General features: G+C 46.9%; 1 protein-coding gene across 1 annotated transcript in view; it reads right to left on the minus strand.

Annotated features, from left to right (window-relative positions):
• The window catches only part of XIRP1 (xin actin binding repeat containing 1), a 33,598-nt gene extending 23,692 nt beyond the window's left edge, over positions 1-9,906 (minus strand). The window contains exons 1-5 of the mRNA XM_058830638.1: positions 9,815-9,906; positions 8,290-8,429; positions 7,012-7,066; positions 5,278-5,694; positions 3,745-3,826 (exon numbers count right to left, since the gene is read on the minus strand). Of these exons, the coding sequence (XP_058686621.1) occupies positions 3,745-3,826; positions 5,278-5,694; positions 7,012-7,066; positions 8,290-8,417 (682 nt within the window). The 5' untranslated portion in view covers positions 8,418-8,429; positions 9,815-9,906. The remainder of the gene's footprint in view (positions 1-3,744; positions 3,827-5,277; positions 5,695-7,011; positions 7,067-8,289; positions 8,430-9,814) is intronic.
• Between the last annotated feature and the right edge of the window lie 4,053 nt (positions 9,907-13,959).

Here is a 13,959-nt window from a genome sequence, read left to right on the forward strand (position 1 = left end):
TCACACTCCTGCTGTCCCTCTCCATCCCCAGGTGGAGGACCTGCCCTGCTGTGAGCAGTGGCTTCCACGTGTGTGCCCATCAGTGCCTCTGCAAACTGCAGCCCTGGGAGCTCTGCACAGCTCCTGGGGAAAGGGCTTTGTCCTCCTGTCTGAGAGACAGCAGCTAATTAGAGGGCAGGAAATGAGAAAAGATAAATCATGGAGGCACTGGGATTTTCTGAGAGGCACTGGGTGTGTGAGGGGAGAGGTCAGCAGCCCCAGGCCCTGGAGCACATGGCAGCCCCGAGCCCTTGACTGAGATGGGCTGGCTCTTGCTGGGAGCCCAGTGAAGAGGGCAGGAGGGTTTTAGCAAGGGAAAGGCTCTTTAGGTTAGACTGAGTGAAAGCAGAGGCTGGGGCTTGCAGGAAAAGCCAATTAGGAGGGAAAAGCTTGTCTGCTTTGATTGTTGGCAGATCTCAGCCAGGCTGATCAGCAGAGGCTGATCCCTCCCCTGCCCTCCAAGAATCCCTGGGAACTACTGTGCGCTCCCATGGCAGCGTCCCCCAAAAATGCCTGTGACCCCAGCTTCCCTAATCAGTCACAGGGGCTGGGAGAGGTGACAGGGGATGGGTGGCACGTCCTGCTGCCCCTTCTTTCTGTGATGAGAGGTGTTTGAGTCAGGGGACGAGATGGATCTTGTGCTTAAATACCCCAAGTTTGCCTCCTGCCCGAGCTGCAGAGGCACAAAGCAGTGAGAGCTGGACAGATTGGCCACTTAGAGGAGTCCTGACATACACCTCCTGCTTGGCATGCCCATGGAAAGCCACTGCTGAAGGGGAAGTGGGCTTTTAAGGATTATTTTGACTGCAGGAGCCTCTATCATGGCAAATGCCAGAGCTTCCTTGAACTCGGAGCAGTCTCTGGCACGAGCGCAGCCTTTTATCTTAAATCAGCATTTCCCCTCCCTCCTTTCAGACCTTTCCAGTTCACTAGCGATGCTCTGCCGAGCCCGAGTGCTGAGCAGCGCGATGCAGACGGCGGAATGGTGCCTGCAAAGCCCCGGGTCACAGAGAGAGGGAGGGTGGCAGCCTCGGCCACCGCTCGGGCTGGGATGCGGTGTCCGGAGCATCCCTGCGGAGCCCGATTTGGGGACAGAACGAGTCAGTTCTGCTGTCGCTAGATGGCACCGCACCCCCTGCAGCAGGACGGGCAGGGGATGAAGCCTCCCCTTGAACCAAAGCCGGCTCTCCCTGCGTGCAGCGTGGGGGCTCCACTGTTTCCTGCCCTCTCCTTCGCCTCTTCTCCTTGCTTGGAAAATTCCCCTTGTGTAGAGGTCGAGATGAACGTAGACTAGAATGGAAAGGGGGAGGAGGAGTTTGAAGGTGGGTTTGAGGCTGCCTGGATGCTCTGTAATTTGCAGTCACCTCAGGCTCCTGTTTCATCTTTGCTCTGCACCAAGGTAACATCCCCGTGTGCCCTTCAGCTGGGAGCCTGCATGATGGAGCAGCGTTATACACACAGGCACAAACCTGTGTGCATGTCCCTCTTCCCTCTTCCTGGGCCACAGTTCCCTCTCTCTGATTGCCAAAATTAATCTAGAAGTTGTTGATTTTTAAAGCCAGGGTACTCAGAAGACTCTACCTGCAATAAATTAACTGGTGCCTTCTCCTTTTGAATATTAAAGGACTCAAGCTTTCAACTGTTTCCCTTTGGGAAGAATGGTTCCTTGATCTGCCATCTTCCTTCCTAGGAAGAATTTTGTTCTGCTGTGTAAGTCTTCTAGGGCTCAGTTTAATCTCATTACTGCAGACTACAGCCACTTGGACCTCTTTAATTAGTACCTTGGTGACGTCTTTGGTGGCAGCTTCCTCCAGATCATCTGATGTTGCCAGCGTGACCAGGGGCACAGCCCAGCTGGTTTGGCTGCCTGGGAATGTACTTTTCTAAGGGGTGTAAATCATCCCCTTTGAGCAATGCTCAGGCCTGCAGCAGAGTCTCAGGTGTGACTGTGCCTGGAAAGAGATGCAGCCACTGGTGCTTTGACTTTTTGTGCAGCTATTCAGCTCCAAACTGACGTGTTTGCTGATAAACCCAGCTCCAGCCAGCAGAGCTCTCTTGAGCACTGCCAAGCTGCTGCCCTCCATATCAGACATCCCAGCCCCTAAGAACGGTGGTCTGTGCTTAACTTGTGTTATTGTGAGGCTTCAAACAGCTCGATGCTGCTTTCCCCATGCCAAGTCTGGGATGTCCCCTCCTCACCCCTCAGGAAGGGCAGTGGAGCTGTCCCTGTGGGGTGGTGAGGAGGTTCCCACAGAAGATCTGCCCTGGTCACTGCTGGGGCTCACAGAGCACCAACATCTCTCTCTCCCCATGGGAATGATGGAACACAGCACAGGTACAGCCTTGGATGTGTCTGGTCTCTGAGAGATTTGGGACAGCTGGCTCCTGGACTTTTTTGGGAAGCATTACAACTCCTGTCTCTGAGCAAATCCAGCACCTACCCCAGCGGTAGCTGTCGTATCCCCAGCTCCCTGGATGGAATTGACTGCCCAGAAGGACCTCACACAAAGCCCTTCCAATAAAGCACAACCTCATGAAGCCATGGCTATTACAAGGCCTTTGAGTCAGGGGCTGGGGAGTGGTGTAAGGACCTAAGATAGGCCATGATTCACCACTGGCCAGCCAGAGGAAAAGACATTCCTGGCACTGGAAAAGGCACAGAAAACTGTGACAGCATTGAGCTAGATAGTGTGGTGACATCATCTGCTCTGATACTAAAAAAAAAATCCCAGCAATGGTGTGGAAACCTCAGCTCCATCACTTGTGTGCTCGTGTAAGAGACTTTTCCCATGCAGTTGGGTAATTAAATACAGGGTCTCAAATCCAGGCAGTGTGTGATCCCTTTTCTCCCTCTTGTGTGAAAGGCAAGAAAGAAATGGAAAGAAAAAAGAACAAATCCTAAGTAAATGGTTTAAGGGGACCCTGGATTCCTGATCCAGGGCTAAAAATTGTGGGATAGTCCAGTGGTCTCTAATCCAGCCATTATGGGATTTTTGGAGATCTGGTTTTTTCTGCCCCAATTCAAACAGTGAAGTCCAGCAAAATTCAACCCTTTCCCATGAAAAGCTTGGATTTCTCACTCTTGACAGATGCTTCTTGCCTTGAAATATCCCTGACCTGCTTTAGTCCCAATGATATCATAACATTAGGAATCACTTACATGCCCTATCTTAAGCCAAGGATGACTCTCTCTGATACACCACTGCTGCCAAATTCAAAAAGGAGCCCAGCCAAGGCTCCTTAGTTAGGTACAAAGGAACCTCTCCCTCTTCCTCTCCTCAAGGCTGAGGTGCAGGGAGATATTACTCATCCCAAACTAAACATGGATGTATTTCTGCCTTGGTATTTAATAGCAGCTATTTTTGACTGCTGGGATAACAGCACAGGGAGAGCCAGCATGGCTCTGTGGACTCATCACTGGCCCAGATCCCGGCTCTGCTGGGATTTGCCAGCTCCATGCAGTGGGACTGATCAGGGCTGCAGTCAAGTTTGATCTCTGTGCTCCTTATCCTTGGCCACATTCCTGAATGTCCAGTCCTGGCAGGACCCGCGTGTCTCCAGCCAGCATTGCCCGCTCAGTGTCTGCTGTGGGGTTCTGTGGGAAACTGCTCTGTGTAAGGAGCAAGAAAACCCTTCCCAGCTGCATCCATAGAGGTGGAAACAGGCTAGCAGTGATGCCTGGAAACCAAAATAAATCCAACTCACAGCTTCTGCCCGTGGCTGAGTCATCAGCTGTATCTGGCACCGAGGAGATGATCCCCTGCCTGTCCCGGGACTGCTTCCCTTCCTGTGTGGGAACAACAGCAGGGAAACAGGTAAGTGCCCACAAATAGAGGGGAGGAACTGCACAAAGGCCCGGTGTGGGGAAGGTGACAGCACCAGAGGCTTTACAGAGCCAAAGGCAGCTTTTTTTTTCCTCTCAGGACCCAGCCTTGGCTTTGCTCTGTTCTCTCCTTTGATGCTCCACCTCATTTTCAGAGCTAAGTGGTATTTCCCCTACCTGTCTTTGATTTTAAGGCCAGCTTTCAGAGACAGGATTATCCATCCATTTCCTTTACCAACTCCCAAATGATTTTTGTGTCTCAAACCCTGTAGAGAGGGGTGCTGCCCTTTGCTGCACTCCCAGTGAAGGCCCAGTCCCTTACAGGGGCAGATATCACACAGCAAAGAGAGGAACAAGATAATTTCTGATAGGATCTCATCTGTATTTAATATTCCAGATTATATCAACTTCATGTCAATATCATCTCCCATGTTTCTTTAATGTTTGTCTCTCTCCAATCTGAGCTGTTCATTCCTACCAAATCCTTCCCTCCAGGAAGAGGATCATCACAAGTGTAAGAATCCAGAAATGGAGAAACATTTCTCCATTTGTCCTATTCTCCAAAAAGGTTTTAATCTGGTCTGTCACTGACAGAAAGGCTTCCCAATATCCCTGGGTTAACCAGGATTTATAAAAAAATTAAGTAGAAAGTAGTATAATGTTTAGTATGTCACTGAAGTAAAAAATATAAATTTTAGAGTGTTTAATACATGGAGTAAAAAGAGAAGAGAAAGGGTGTGGTTCTTAGCTCTCCTTCCTCCTGCTTCTCCATGAATTTTTAGGAACACAAAGAGTGATTGGTTGAAAGTTAGTCACAGTTTTAGTTACTTAAGTAGATATAGAAAGCTTATTTGTAAATATATAAAAACAATACATGCCTATCGCTAATTAGGTAAAAATAGATATAAAGATGAAACAGCCACGAGGTTTGAGGCCATTTTGTACCTTCAGAGACAAGGTGAGCCAAGTTATAGTGAATTGAACTTGTGCAGAAAGTCTGGAGGGACCTGCCAAGTTTTTTGATAACATCAAGAAACAAGATCCTAATGAATTTTTTAAGATCCTAACGAAGTTTTCTTCCTGACCAGGAAAACTGAGATAAATGGAGCTCCCCGTGAAGGAGTATCCCAAAAGAGTTTGGCTCAGAAGAGACAGAGAAATCCATTTCGAGAAGTGCAGCACCAAACAGTGAAAAAGTTTCAACAAGGAATAGTTTGTTGAACATCTGACCTCTGTCCCTGGTGCCATTAAATCACCCAGAGCTGGATGGCACTAGACATAAACATCCACAGGGAAACCCGTCCCCTGTGCCTAGGGATTGACACCAGTGGGGGATGAATCACCACCACAAAGCCCAGGAATTTATAAGGATAAAATGTATTTCCAGGGCCTTTGGAGGAAGAGCACCTACTGACCTTTGCAGCAGACTCCTTCCCTGGGGTGGTGGCAGGACTCCATCGTGCCTTCCTCTGGATGCTCTGGAGAGGGGCAAGGAAGGCTGGGTCCCTGTGGGCTTTGCTCTCCATGCTCAGGGGCTGGATTGTTGTCAGGATGCTGGTGTGATCAGCCTCCCTCCTCCTCAAAGGGCCTTTGGCACTTGGTGCCTCCAGTGGGACACAGAGTGAACTCTGACAGTGTGGGGCAGTGACTTTGGGGGTGTCAGAGCTGGCCAGGAGCCCTCTGGAATTCCTTGCTGGATCACCAGTCTTAGGGATGGGAACACCCTCCACGGGCTTGCTTGAGCACATGTCACAGTGATGACTGCGAGGTAAGGCACGGGTTTTCCCCACTGGAATGACATTGTTCTGTGATGGATATCTTGCTTCCATGAGCTAAAAAAACCCAAACAAAACCCCCACAAAACATCAAAATAGGTCCTTATATAATTTCAATAATAAATCATGTGACATTTTTATTTCCTGCTCTTCTACTTCAAGCATCACATCTGTTGATTTTCTAACTTTGTGGAATGAAAGATTATCCCACCACTTTCTATGCTGTCTGAAATAAATGTTAAGGACACAAAAGCTTCTTTTTGAAGTGTTGAAGTTTCTGTCTTGCCTGTTTCCAGTGAATCCTCCTGACTTGTCCATGAACATGCAAGAAATCCTTGGAGTAGAAAAAATATGGCCAGTGGTTGTCTCTTCTCTTGGATCATTGCCTTATTCCCATCTCCATCCTCCTACTCTATGAAAATGTGTTTCCAAACAGTCAGGAAAAAAACCCCTCTCTATCATTTAATAGGAAATCTCTAGTTTCTTCTTAGAAACCTGGACTGAAAATAAAATTTTTAGATTCTGCCTTTTGTTTAATTAGGTGGAATTCATCTTTCTGTGGTCAGTGGGAATCAACCCCATTTTTAGCAGAAAAGATGGATAAAGTCCAGAATATCTGGCTTCCGGTGTGTTATGTTCTTTTTTTCATTCCAGGTTGTAAGAAGCCCTTCTTCACAAAGCAGGGTCAAATGAGCAAACACAGAGCTGAGAACTGCACATTTTGCCAATGAGTTTGCAATCAGAATATGAGGAACACTGGCAGGTGGGAGGTGTCCCTTTGCCGTGATGTGAGAACAGTAGTCACAGCTTCTGTGGGGGGAATTCCATTCAAGATGCTGAATTGCAAACACCTAAATGCAAAATCTACCTATGAACTTGATGTCTAAGTCCCACTTCAGTAAAAAACACCAAGGAAGTGCTAGAATGGCAGAGAATAATGGCAGAAATGACACAAGCCCCTAATTTGAGACATGCAAGGCAACATCAAAACACCTCCAGCTGGTGTTGCAGGTGCCCCAGTGTCATTCCTGCCAGCCCAGTGTGGTGCTTCAATGATTTTCAAGCCAGTATTAAATCCTCTGCCAGGTCCTTCACTTCTTGATTTTCTTCTGTTAGTGTCTACCTCCACAATTTTTTTAACTCCACAGCAACCTGAATATTATCCATGAAATTTCCATCCTGGAGTATCCTATGTATGCCAGTCCATCTGTACACACTATGAGGCAATTGGTTCTGACCTGTCCTGGGCTGCCCTCAGAACAGCACCAGTTATTGCAGAAAATGTTAGTTTTTGTTTGTCTCTCATTTCCAAGAACTGGAGCTTTATGTTGTGAGGACAGCCCATACCAACAGCTCTGAGTCTTTGGCTCTCACCTTGAGATGTTCTTGCTTGGTCGTGTTTTTTTCACCATTCAGGATGCGCTGGTACCTGCAGGGAAGACAGGAGATGGCACCTGAGTCCCTTTTCAGCCTGAATATATTTTTGTGTATTGTGGGCAGGCTCGTTCTGCCTTCCCCTACCCTCTGGAAAATAACAGTGCCCATAGAATCCAAAGGCAAGCTTGAAGAGTGACAGAGATGTGAGATATCTCCCAAAGAGGACTGGTTTTAGCTCAGGGCAATGCTGCCAGAGCTATTGTGAGCTCTTGTCTCCCAAGCTCTGTGCAGAAGGGTCCCTGGAGCATCTCTGTCCCCACTGGTGGAGGATGTGCTGGGGGTTTACAGTGCCTGAATGAGGTGTATTATTGCACTCTGCTGATTTATAGCTTGGAGCTGAAGTCAGGCTTTCCAGAAGGTCAATCCATTCAGCTTTAACCTAATGTAAAGGGATTTATCAAGTCAGTACCTGGCCTAATATAAACACCAGTGATGAGTGAGACCTTTGCAGAAGAAACCACCTTTCTTCACTTCTGTGCTCTGGGTGCACTCTCAGCTTTCTCCAAAGACCCTGCCAGAGAGATGGCTATTTATAATGAAAACTAACCAATTGTGGGATATTTGGAACTAAAGTGTCCCACGGGGAAGCTCAAGAGACAGACTTGACAGCTGCTCTGTCACTCTGACATGGAGAGAGATAGATGTACTTCAGGTTCTGTTCCTAATCTTTCTCGTCTCATGCTTGGCAGCGTTTTGGTCTGATCTCAGTTGTGGGTTGTAACAAGAAGAGAAATCAGCCCTTAAGAGGCTTGGGCTGAAATGTGACTCTCCCTGGAGCCTTTTAGTAAGAGACAGTTGAGAGAAAACAGGAGGGGATGCAGTGCCCATACCCCTCTTCCCCATCAGCTCATCTCTCCAGCATTCGCTCTTTCCCTTGTGTCTACCAAGATTAAAACCTTTAATTGTCCACCTGGGAATGGTCCAGTCCTTGGGGTCAAGGGCAAATTCCTCTGTGTCATTCAATTGAGTGGGGATTGTTGAGTGTGTCTGGATTTTAAATCAGGACTTGTCTTCCAAGACATAATAATTCACTGGAAATGTAGAACAGACAGGAGCACTCGTGACAGAAAACACTTGAGATCTGCAATTTGGGATGCTGTGGTGAGAAAGGTCTTCTCTGAGTGAGATCTGTTTGTGACAGAGGTGGGAGAGGGAGAGTCCTCCCTGGAACCCCTCAGATCTGAGGTGAACTGAAACCACAGATTAAACACCCACCTGGCAACCAGTTCTGAGACAGACACAGCTTTCCTCAGAAGAACTGTCCTGAGCTCTGGATTGCTCCTTGGAGGGTGGCACAGAGAAGGGAAGGACTGAGCTGGCTGCAGCTTCTCATCTTTTCCCATGTTTTCTTTCTGCTGGCATTGAAACAAGAGAGCAAAGGTTATGGTGCAGGGAAAAGCGGCCAAAATCAGAGTGTCCATCTCCACTCAGGGGATCAGGGCATCAGTAATGGGCTGTGGAACAAATGCTGTCTTCACAGGTACATCTGCAAACCTCACCACTGAAATTCACTTTTGAAAAACAAAATGGGGTTAAAGCAGACACAAGTTGAATTAAATCACACTTAATGCAGAGAATTTGTCTTTTCTACTCTGTCTACCACTTATCTCATTCTCTTAGATCCCCAAGTTCATCTCTATGACAGTGAGAGTCGTGAAGAAAAGATGTGAAGAAAATTAGCTTTAAATAATTTAAAAGTTATTTAATGTAATTTGCATATGCATCTTTAGTTAAAATTTTCTGATGTTTCCAGTGTCACATAGACCTGAACCAGCTCTGGATTCAGACAGTTACTGGAGATTTAAATACTCCTTGGCCTCTTCTGCCAAAAATGTTCTTGTTTTCCAGACTTCAGCAATGTGCAGCAGAAGTCTCAGGAACTGTATTTTCAGTGACTGATCTGACACTTGGAAGTACATTAGGTCATCTGGGGTTCATTTTCTGAATGTAGACAGAGCTCTGGGGACCTACAAGTTATATGTAATTGCTTTTTAATTGCTGACACAGACATTTGAACTACGGGATTATTAAGTACTTGTATTTACATTTTGAAAGTATTTGTTCTAAAAGCCACTTTGCTTGTAAAAAAATGTTTCATCAACAGTTTCTGTGGCTCTGGCCTGAATATTATTCAGTGTCCAGTCATTGTCCACCCATGCTTGGGTGTCCACTTCCAGCTGCACTCAAAAGGGACAGATTTTCAGGGGGATAAGAATGTTGTTCAGCAAGTTGTGAATATCTGCTTCCCTTCTAATGCCTGTTAAGACATCTGAAATAAGGACCAGAGGAAGGGGAATACATTTTGAATTAGTTGCTTTAAAAATTTCCTTTTTTTTTTTTTTTTTGTTTTTTGTTTTGTTTTGTTTTGTTTTGTTTTTCAGGTCATTTCCCATGGTGTTAGGGAAGAGACAGATCTGTCAGATCGCAGGCTCCCACCTCCCACAATTAGTGGATTGTTTCTCATTTTTCTGGTGGTGTCTAACATTAAACAGTTCCAGGTTAAGGGCCCTCCAGGGATTTACTTTGTGGCAAAATGAGCCTGTTAGGAGAGCAGTATTCCTTGTCCCTCCTTTCCCTTAAATAGAGGCAGTTGAGGAAAATACCCTTCCCAGCCCACCCTGAACAGTTCCCACAGCCAGCACAGCATCCCCCCAGTTGCTAAGGGTTTACAGGATTTTTCTGATATTAATTCATTCCAACTCCTGTGATCTGGGAGGGGGTTTTGTGTAAAATCACTTACATGCTAGAGCGCTTCCCTCTGCCTGAGATCTGCCATTTGATAGTCTCCTTGGGGCTCTCCAGCACCACACTGCTGACTCCTTCCTCTCCCTCCTCTGTGCAAGAGAGGAGGCAAAGTCCCTTGGCAAAGCTGCAATTAAATATTAAAAGCTGATGTGCAAATGGGGATGGTGTTGAATTGGAGAGCTGGCAATGAAGAGTGGAGGAGATGAAGCTTCCTCCCTTCTCCTTTTCTGCCAATTTTTGAGGTCTCATTCCTCCCTATAACATCACCAGATAAGTCCAGATCCTGGCTGGGGCACTCACAGCCATCTAGTCCCAAAGCTGGAGCCAGATTTAGGTGGGAAGCTGCTGGAATCCATGTCCCCACCTTGTCTCAAAATGAGGTCCACTGTAATCAGGGGATTTTTAAATGGATGCTTCTGGCACAGGTCATACACCCATAGTCCAAACCAGAGAATGTTTTCAGTTCAATCTGTCCCCTGGGTTTGTGGCTTTGCTGGGGAGGTTCTGCAGGAGCTGCAGGAGAGGGTTTCTCTCTGGGGTGTCAACAGCTCCAGGGAGCACACTGCTCCTCCTGGCAAAAATGAAAGGCAGGCCAGGGTCCAGATGGAATTAATTGAAATAATTCACCATTGAGGGAAACAGAGGGCAGGACCATCTGAGGAGATTTGATTTAGCCAAAATCTAAGTTGGATTTAAGTCAAAGTCTGGCAAAAGTAGCCTCCTCAATCTCTCAAAATGCACCATGGCCACAAAAAGAGCTGCTTTTCACCTAAACAATAACTGAGTTACTGTGAAGCTTTCCCTGGGATTTATTCCACACTGGAAAGTTGACCAAGCAGCAAAACCAGTGCACAAATAAGAGCAGATCACTGTGCTGGTTTATAATGAACAAGAAAAGCTACATTTGACATCAAAAGTTGGAAAATAATTTACCCAGAAATGACTAAGCTAAGCAAGAAACCTTTGAGATGAGAAGCCAGTGAGTCAGGGCAAGGCAGAGATCTGGATAAACAAATGGATGGTCCGTGTCATTGCTGTAGGAAATAATAGTTTGCATTTCTCCATCTGTTCTGATTCAGCTCTTGGTGGAACTAACCTCCTTACTGAGCTTTTGTTTCAGCATCTAAAACAACTGAGAAGCCCTAATGGTTTTAATTCTCTGTCCTGTGGATAGATACAAGTTTGGTTCCACATGGTGGACCCTGGTCATAGTGTCAGTTGTGTTCCTTTCAGCAGTGCCTAAGAGCAGCCTGGAGCTGAGCCCTGGCTTTGTATGTGCTCAGGTTTGTGCCAGACACTCTCCCAGGGTGTCCCTGAACTGATGGACAATTCAGCTCTTGGAGGACTGTGCAGGATGCCCTGCATGGCAATGGGAAAATTCCAGTGACTGCAGCAGCTGCTGGATTATCAAGAGACAAACCTGATGGAGGATAGAAGGAGTTGAATTTTGTGGGCAAGCCAAAGCTCTGAAGCTGGGATGCATCCTTGATAGTTATTTATTTTAGTGGAGGAGGATTTGGCTGCCAGAATGAAACAATGAGCGCTGCAGTCCTTCCAATAGTGAGTAATAGAGGCTGCTAAAAGCCTCGTGAATTATTTTGGGGACTACTGCTCTCCAGCTCCTCTCTCCATAAAAGGGCTGCATGAAACAATTCCCTGCACAGCTCTGAGGCACCCTCACTAGATAAAGTGTGTTTTGAAACTGTTTTTGCCAGGGTTACAGAGCCTTAGGCTGATTCCTCAGCTACTGTCTCTGCTGGGGGCCTTGCTCATCTCACTGTGATTTCAGCCTTCACCATTAGCGATGTTCAGGGTTTGTTCTGCTGGCAAGGATCTGTGGGAAGATGGGAAGGAATTCTTCATGCTGAGATGTCACCAGGAAGAGGGGCCTGAATCACATTGATTTGCTTCCAGGTAGCAAATCAAGGCAGTGGGGGACTGTTAGAGGATGGAGGGACTGGATGTACCAGTCCCCAAAACAACTTTTCTTCCAGCAACCAAGGAAGGGAAATAATCACTCTTGAAGATTCCTGGGGTTTGTGTCTTGACTTGTGAGAAGTTGGAAGAGATACCTTGAAGAAACTGGAAGCTTTGCTGGGATGTAATTTTTGAGCTTCAGCAGTTCCCCAGGTGGAGGACAACGGGTAAGGAGGTGCTGTGAGGATCATCCAGCATCTCTGTGGTCCCCAAATGCTCTTTCCAGCAACCCTTGACAAATTTGGGACACAGATTGTCTTCTGGCTGCTCTGCTCCTGTTCTCCAAAGGAATCAAACAGTTCAGCACTGACTGTACCTCTGGAAGGGCCTTTCCAGATGTCCTTAACTCAAATTAAAAATTGATTGCAGAGATAGAAAGAGCAGCCAGCCTCAAATACCTCCTCTGTTTCCTGCAGAAAGGTGGGAACAACCACATTCCTTATGTGTGTCCCTATCCTGGTGGCATCTGGACAGAAAAGGCAGCTGAGAGGTTTTAAGAATCCAAGCTTCCTTTTCTCTCCTCTGGTGACAAGCAGCCAAATCACATCCTTTTCCCTCAGACAGAGGGGGTTTCCCTGCAGAATATGAGCAGGATGGTAGAAAGTCCTCCAGATGCTTCCACAGGCAGCAGATGATGCCACTTCCATGCTTCTCCTTTGGGTCACACCTCTACCTGTTAGAACCACCCACCCTTCCTTGTCCTGTGATTACATCCCAGGACATTTCCAGGTAGGGGCTGGAGTTTTATTCCAGGCACTCTGAGGCCTCACTGCCTGCCCAGGACATCTCCTGACCACTTCACTAAGAGCAATAAACTGCTTTTTGGTTTTGTTTGCTGTAGGCAGACACTCTGTGGGGAGTATCCAGGCTGGAAGCTGAGGTTTGGTGCCTCAATCCCTGCTGAAGTGCTGAGCTCTCCAACACAGACACAGACACAGACAGGGGTGGGCAGTGCTGCCTGCATCCTTCCTGAGGCAGGTATAGGCAATACTGGCAGGGAACAGAGGCAGCTCACAGGGAACTTCGAACTGGGAACTACTAATGGTTAACACAGACAATTATTTCTAGCTGTGTCAGTATGACCTAAGCCCACAGGAGATTTGTGCTGACCAGACAGGGACAGCAGTTTACATAATCACCTCTACTTTTCTTCTTTTAAATAAAACTTTTATTCCCCCTAATTATATAACATTGTTTTGATAGCTGTATTCTCAATAAAAACCTGTGTGTTCCTCTTTTTGCCTCCCCATGTGCCCAGCTTTGCTGCACACAGCTTTGGACTCTGCTCGTCAGAGGAGTGTGAGAGGGGATGGTGGGGTGTGAGCAAGCATGAGAGAATAAATCAGTTTGGGTGTGAATAGAGATCTGCTATTTGTTATAAACAGATTGATGCACAAATGATTTTCTGAAAAATACTGATTGTGATGTTTGTTTCCTCCAGATTTGATCCCCAACCAAGGAATTCACAGCAAACTAGCTACAAGCAGTCGAGGGAAGAACCAGATTTTGCACTCTTTCCAGCACATTCTCCACATTTTTTGGGGGTGAGGAGAGCCATTTGCCTGTGTGGCCTCAGGGCTGGGTATGTGACTGCACAGCCAGAACTTAATCCTGCAGCTGAAGGCCCAGTGCAGCTCCAGGGAGATGAAGCTCCCAGAGCCAATTCCTTTCCTTTGGTCTGCTGAGTGAGCAGGGATCTGCACGAGCAGTTTGCTAAGGATGGGTGCATTAAGAGAGGAAAAAAATCCCTGCAAAGTCTGGTATTGTTTGCTCTCCCTCTCTCTGCCTTCTTCCTCTGGAGACTGTCTGGATCCTCACACTCATTTCTATAATTATTGGTTTCACGTTATGTAACACCCCCCCCCAAAAAAATAAATTATCTATTAAATGTACATGTGGAGCTAATGGGGCTTATTTGAAAAGACCTGTCTGTGCATTTGCAGCTGGAACATTCCTTGGTCCATTTTAATGAGCTTCCACAGCCCTGGCACGTGCTGGGGAGGGACCCCACGTGTGCTCACCCTGTGCCCCCTGGGACTGTGGGCTCCAGTTTCACCCCAACATTGTAGGAACACAAATGCCTGCTCTGTGGGAAGCATGGGAAAATTTTTGCAAGAGCCTCCATGAATGCACATTCCCTTTGAATATCCCCTGATTGCCACG

This window comes from Poecile atricapillus, chromosome 2 (genome assembly GCF_030490865.1).
Source record: "Poecile atricapillus isolate bPoeAtr1 chromosome 2, bPoeAtr1.hap1, whole genome shotgun sequence".
Lineage (NCBI taxonomy): Eukaryota > Metazoa > Chordata > Aves > Passeriformes > Paridae > Poecile > Poecile atricapillus.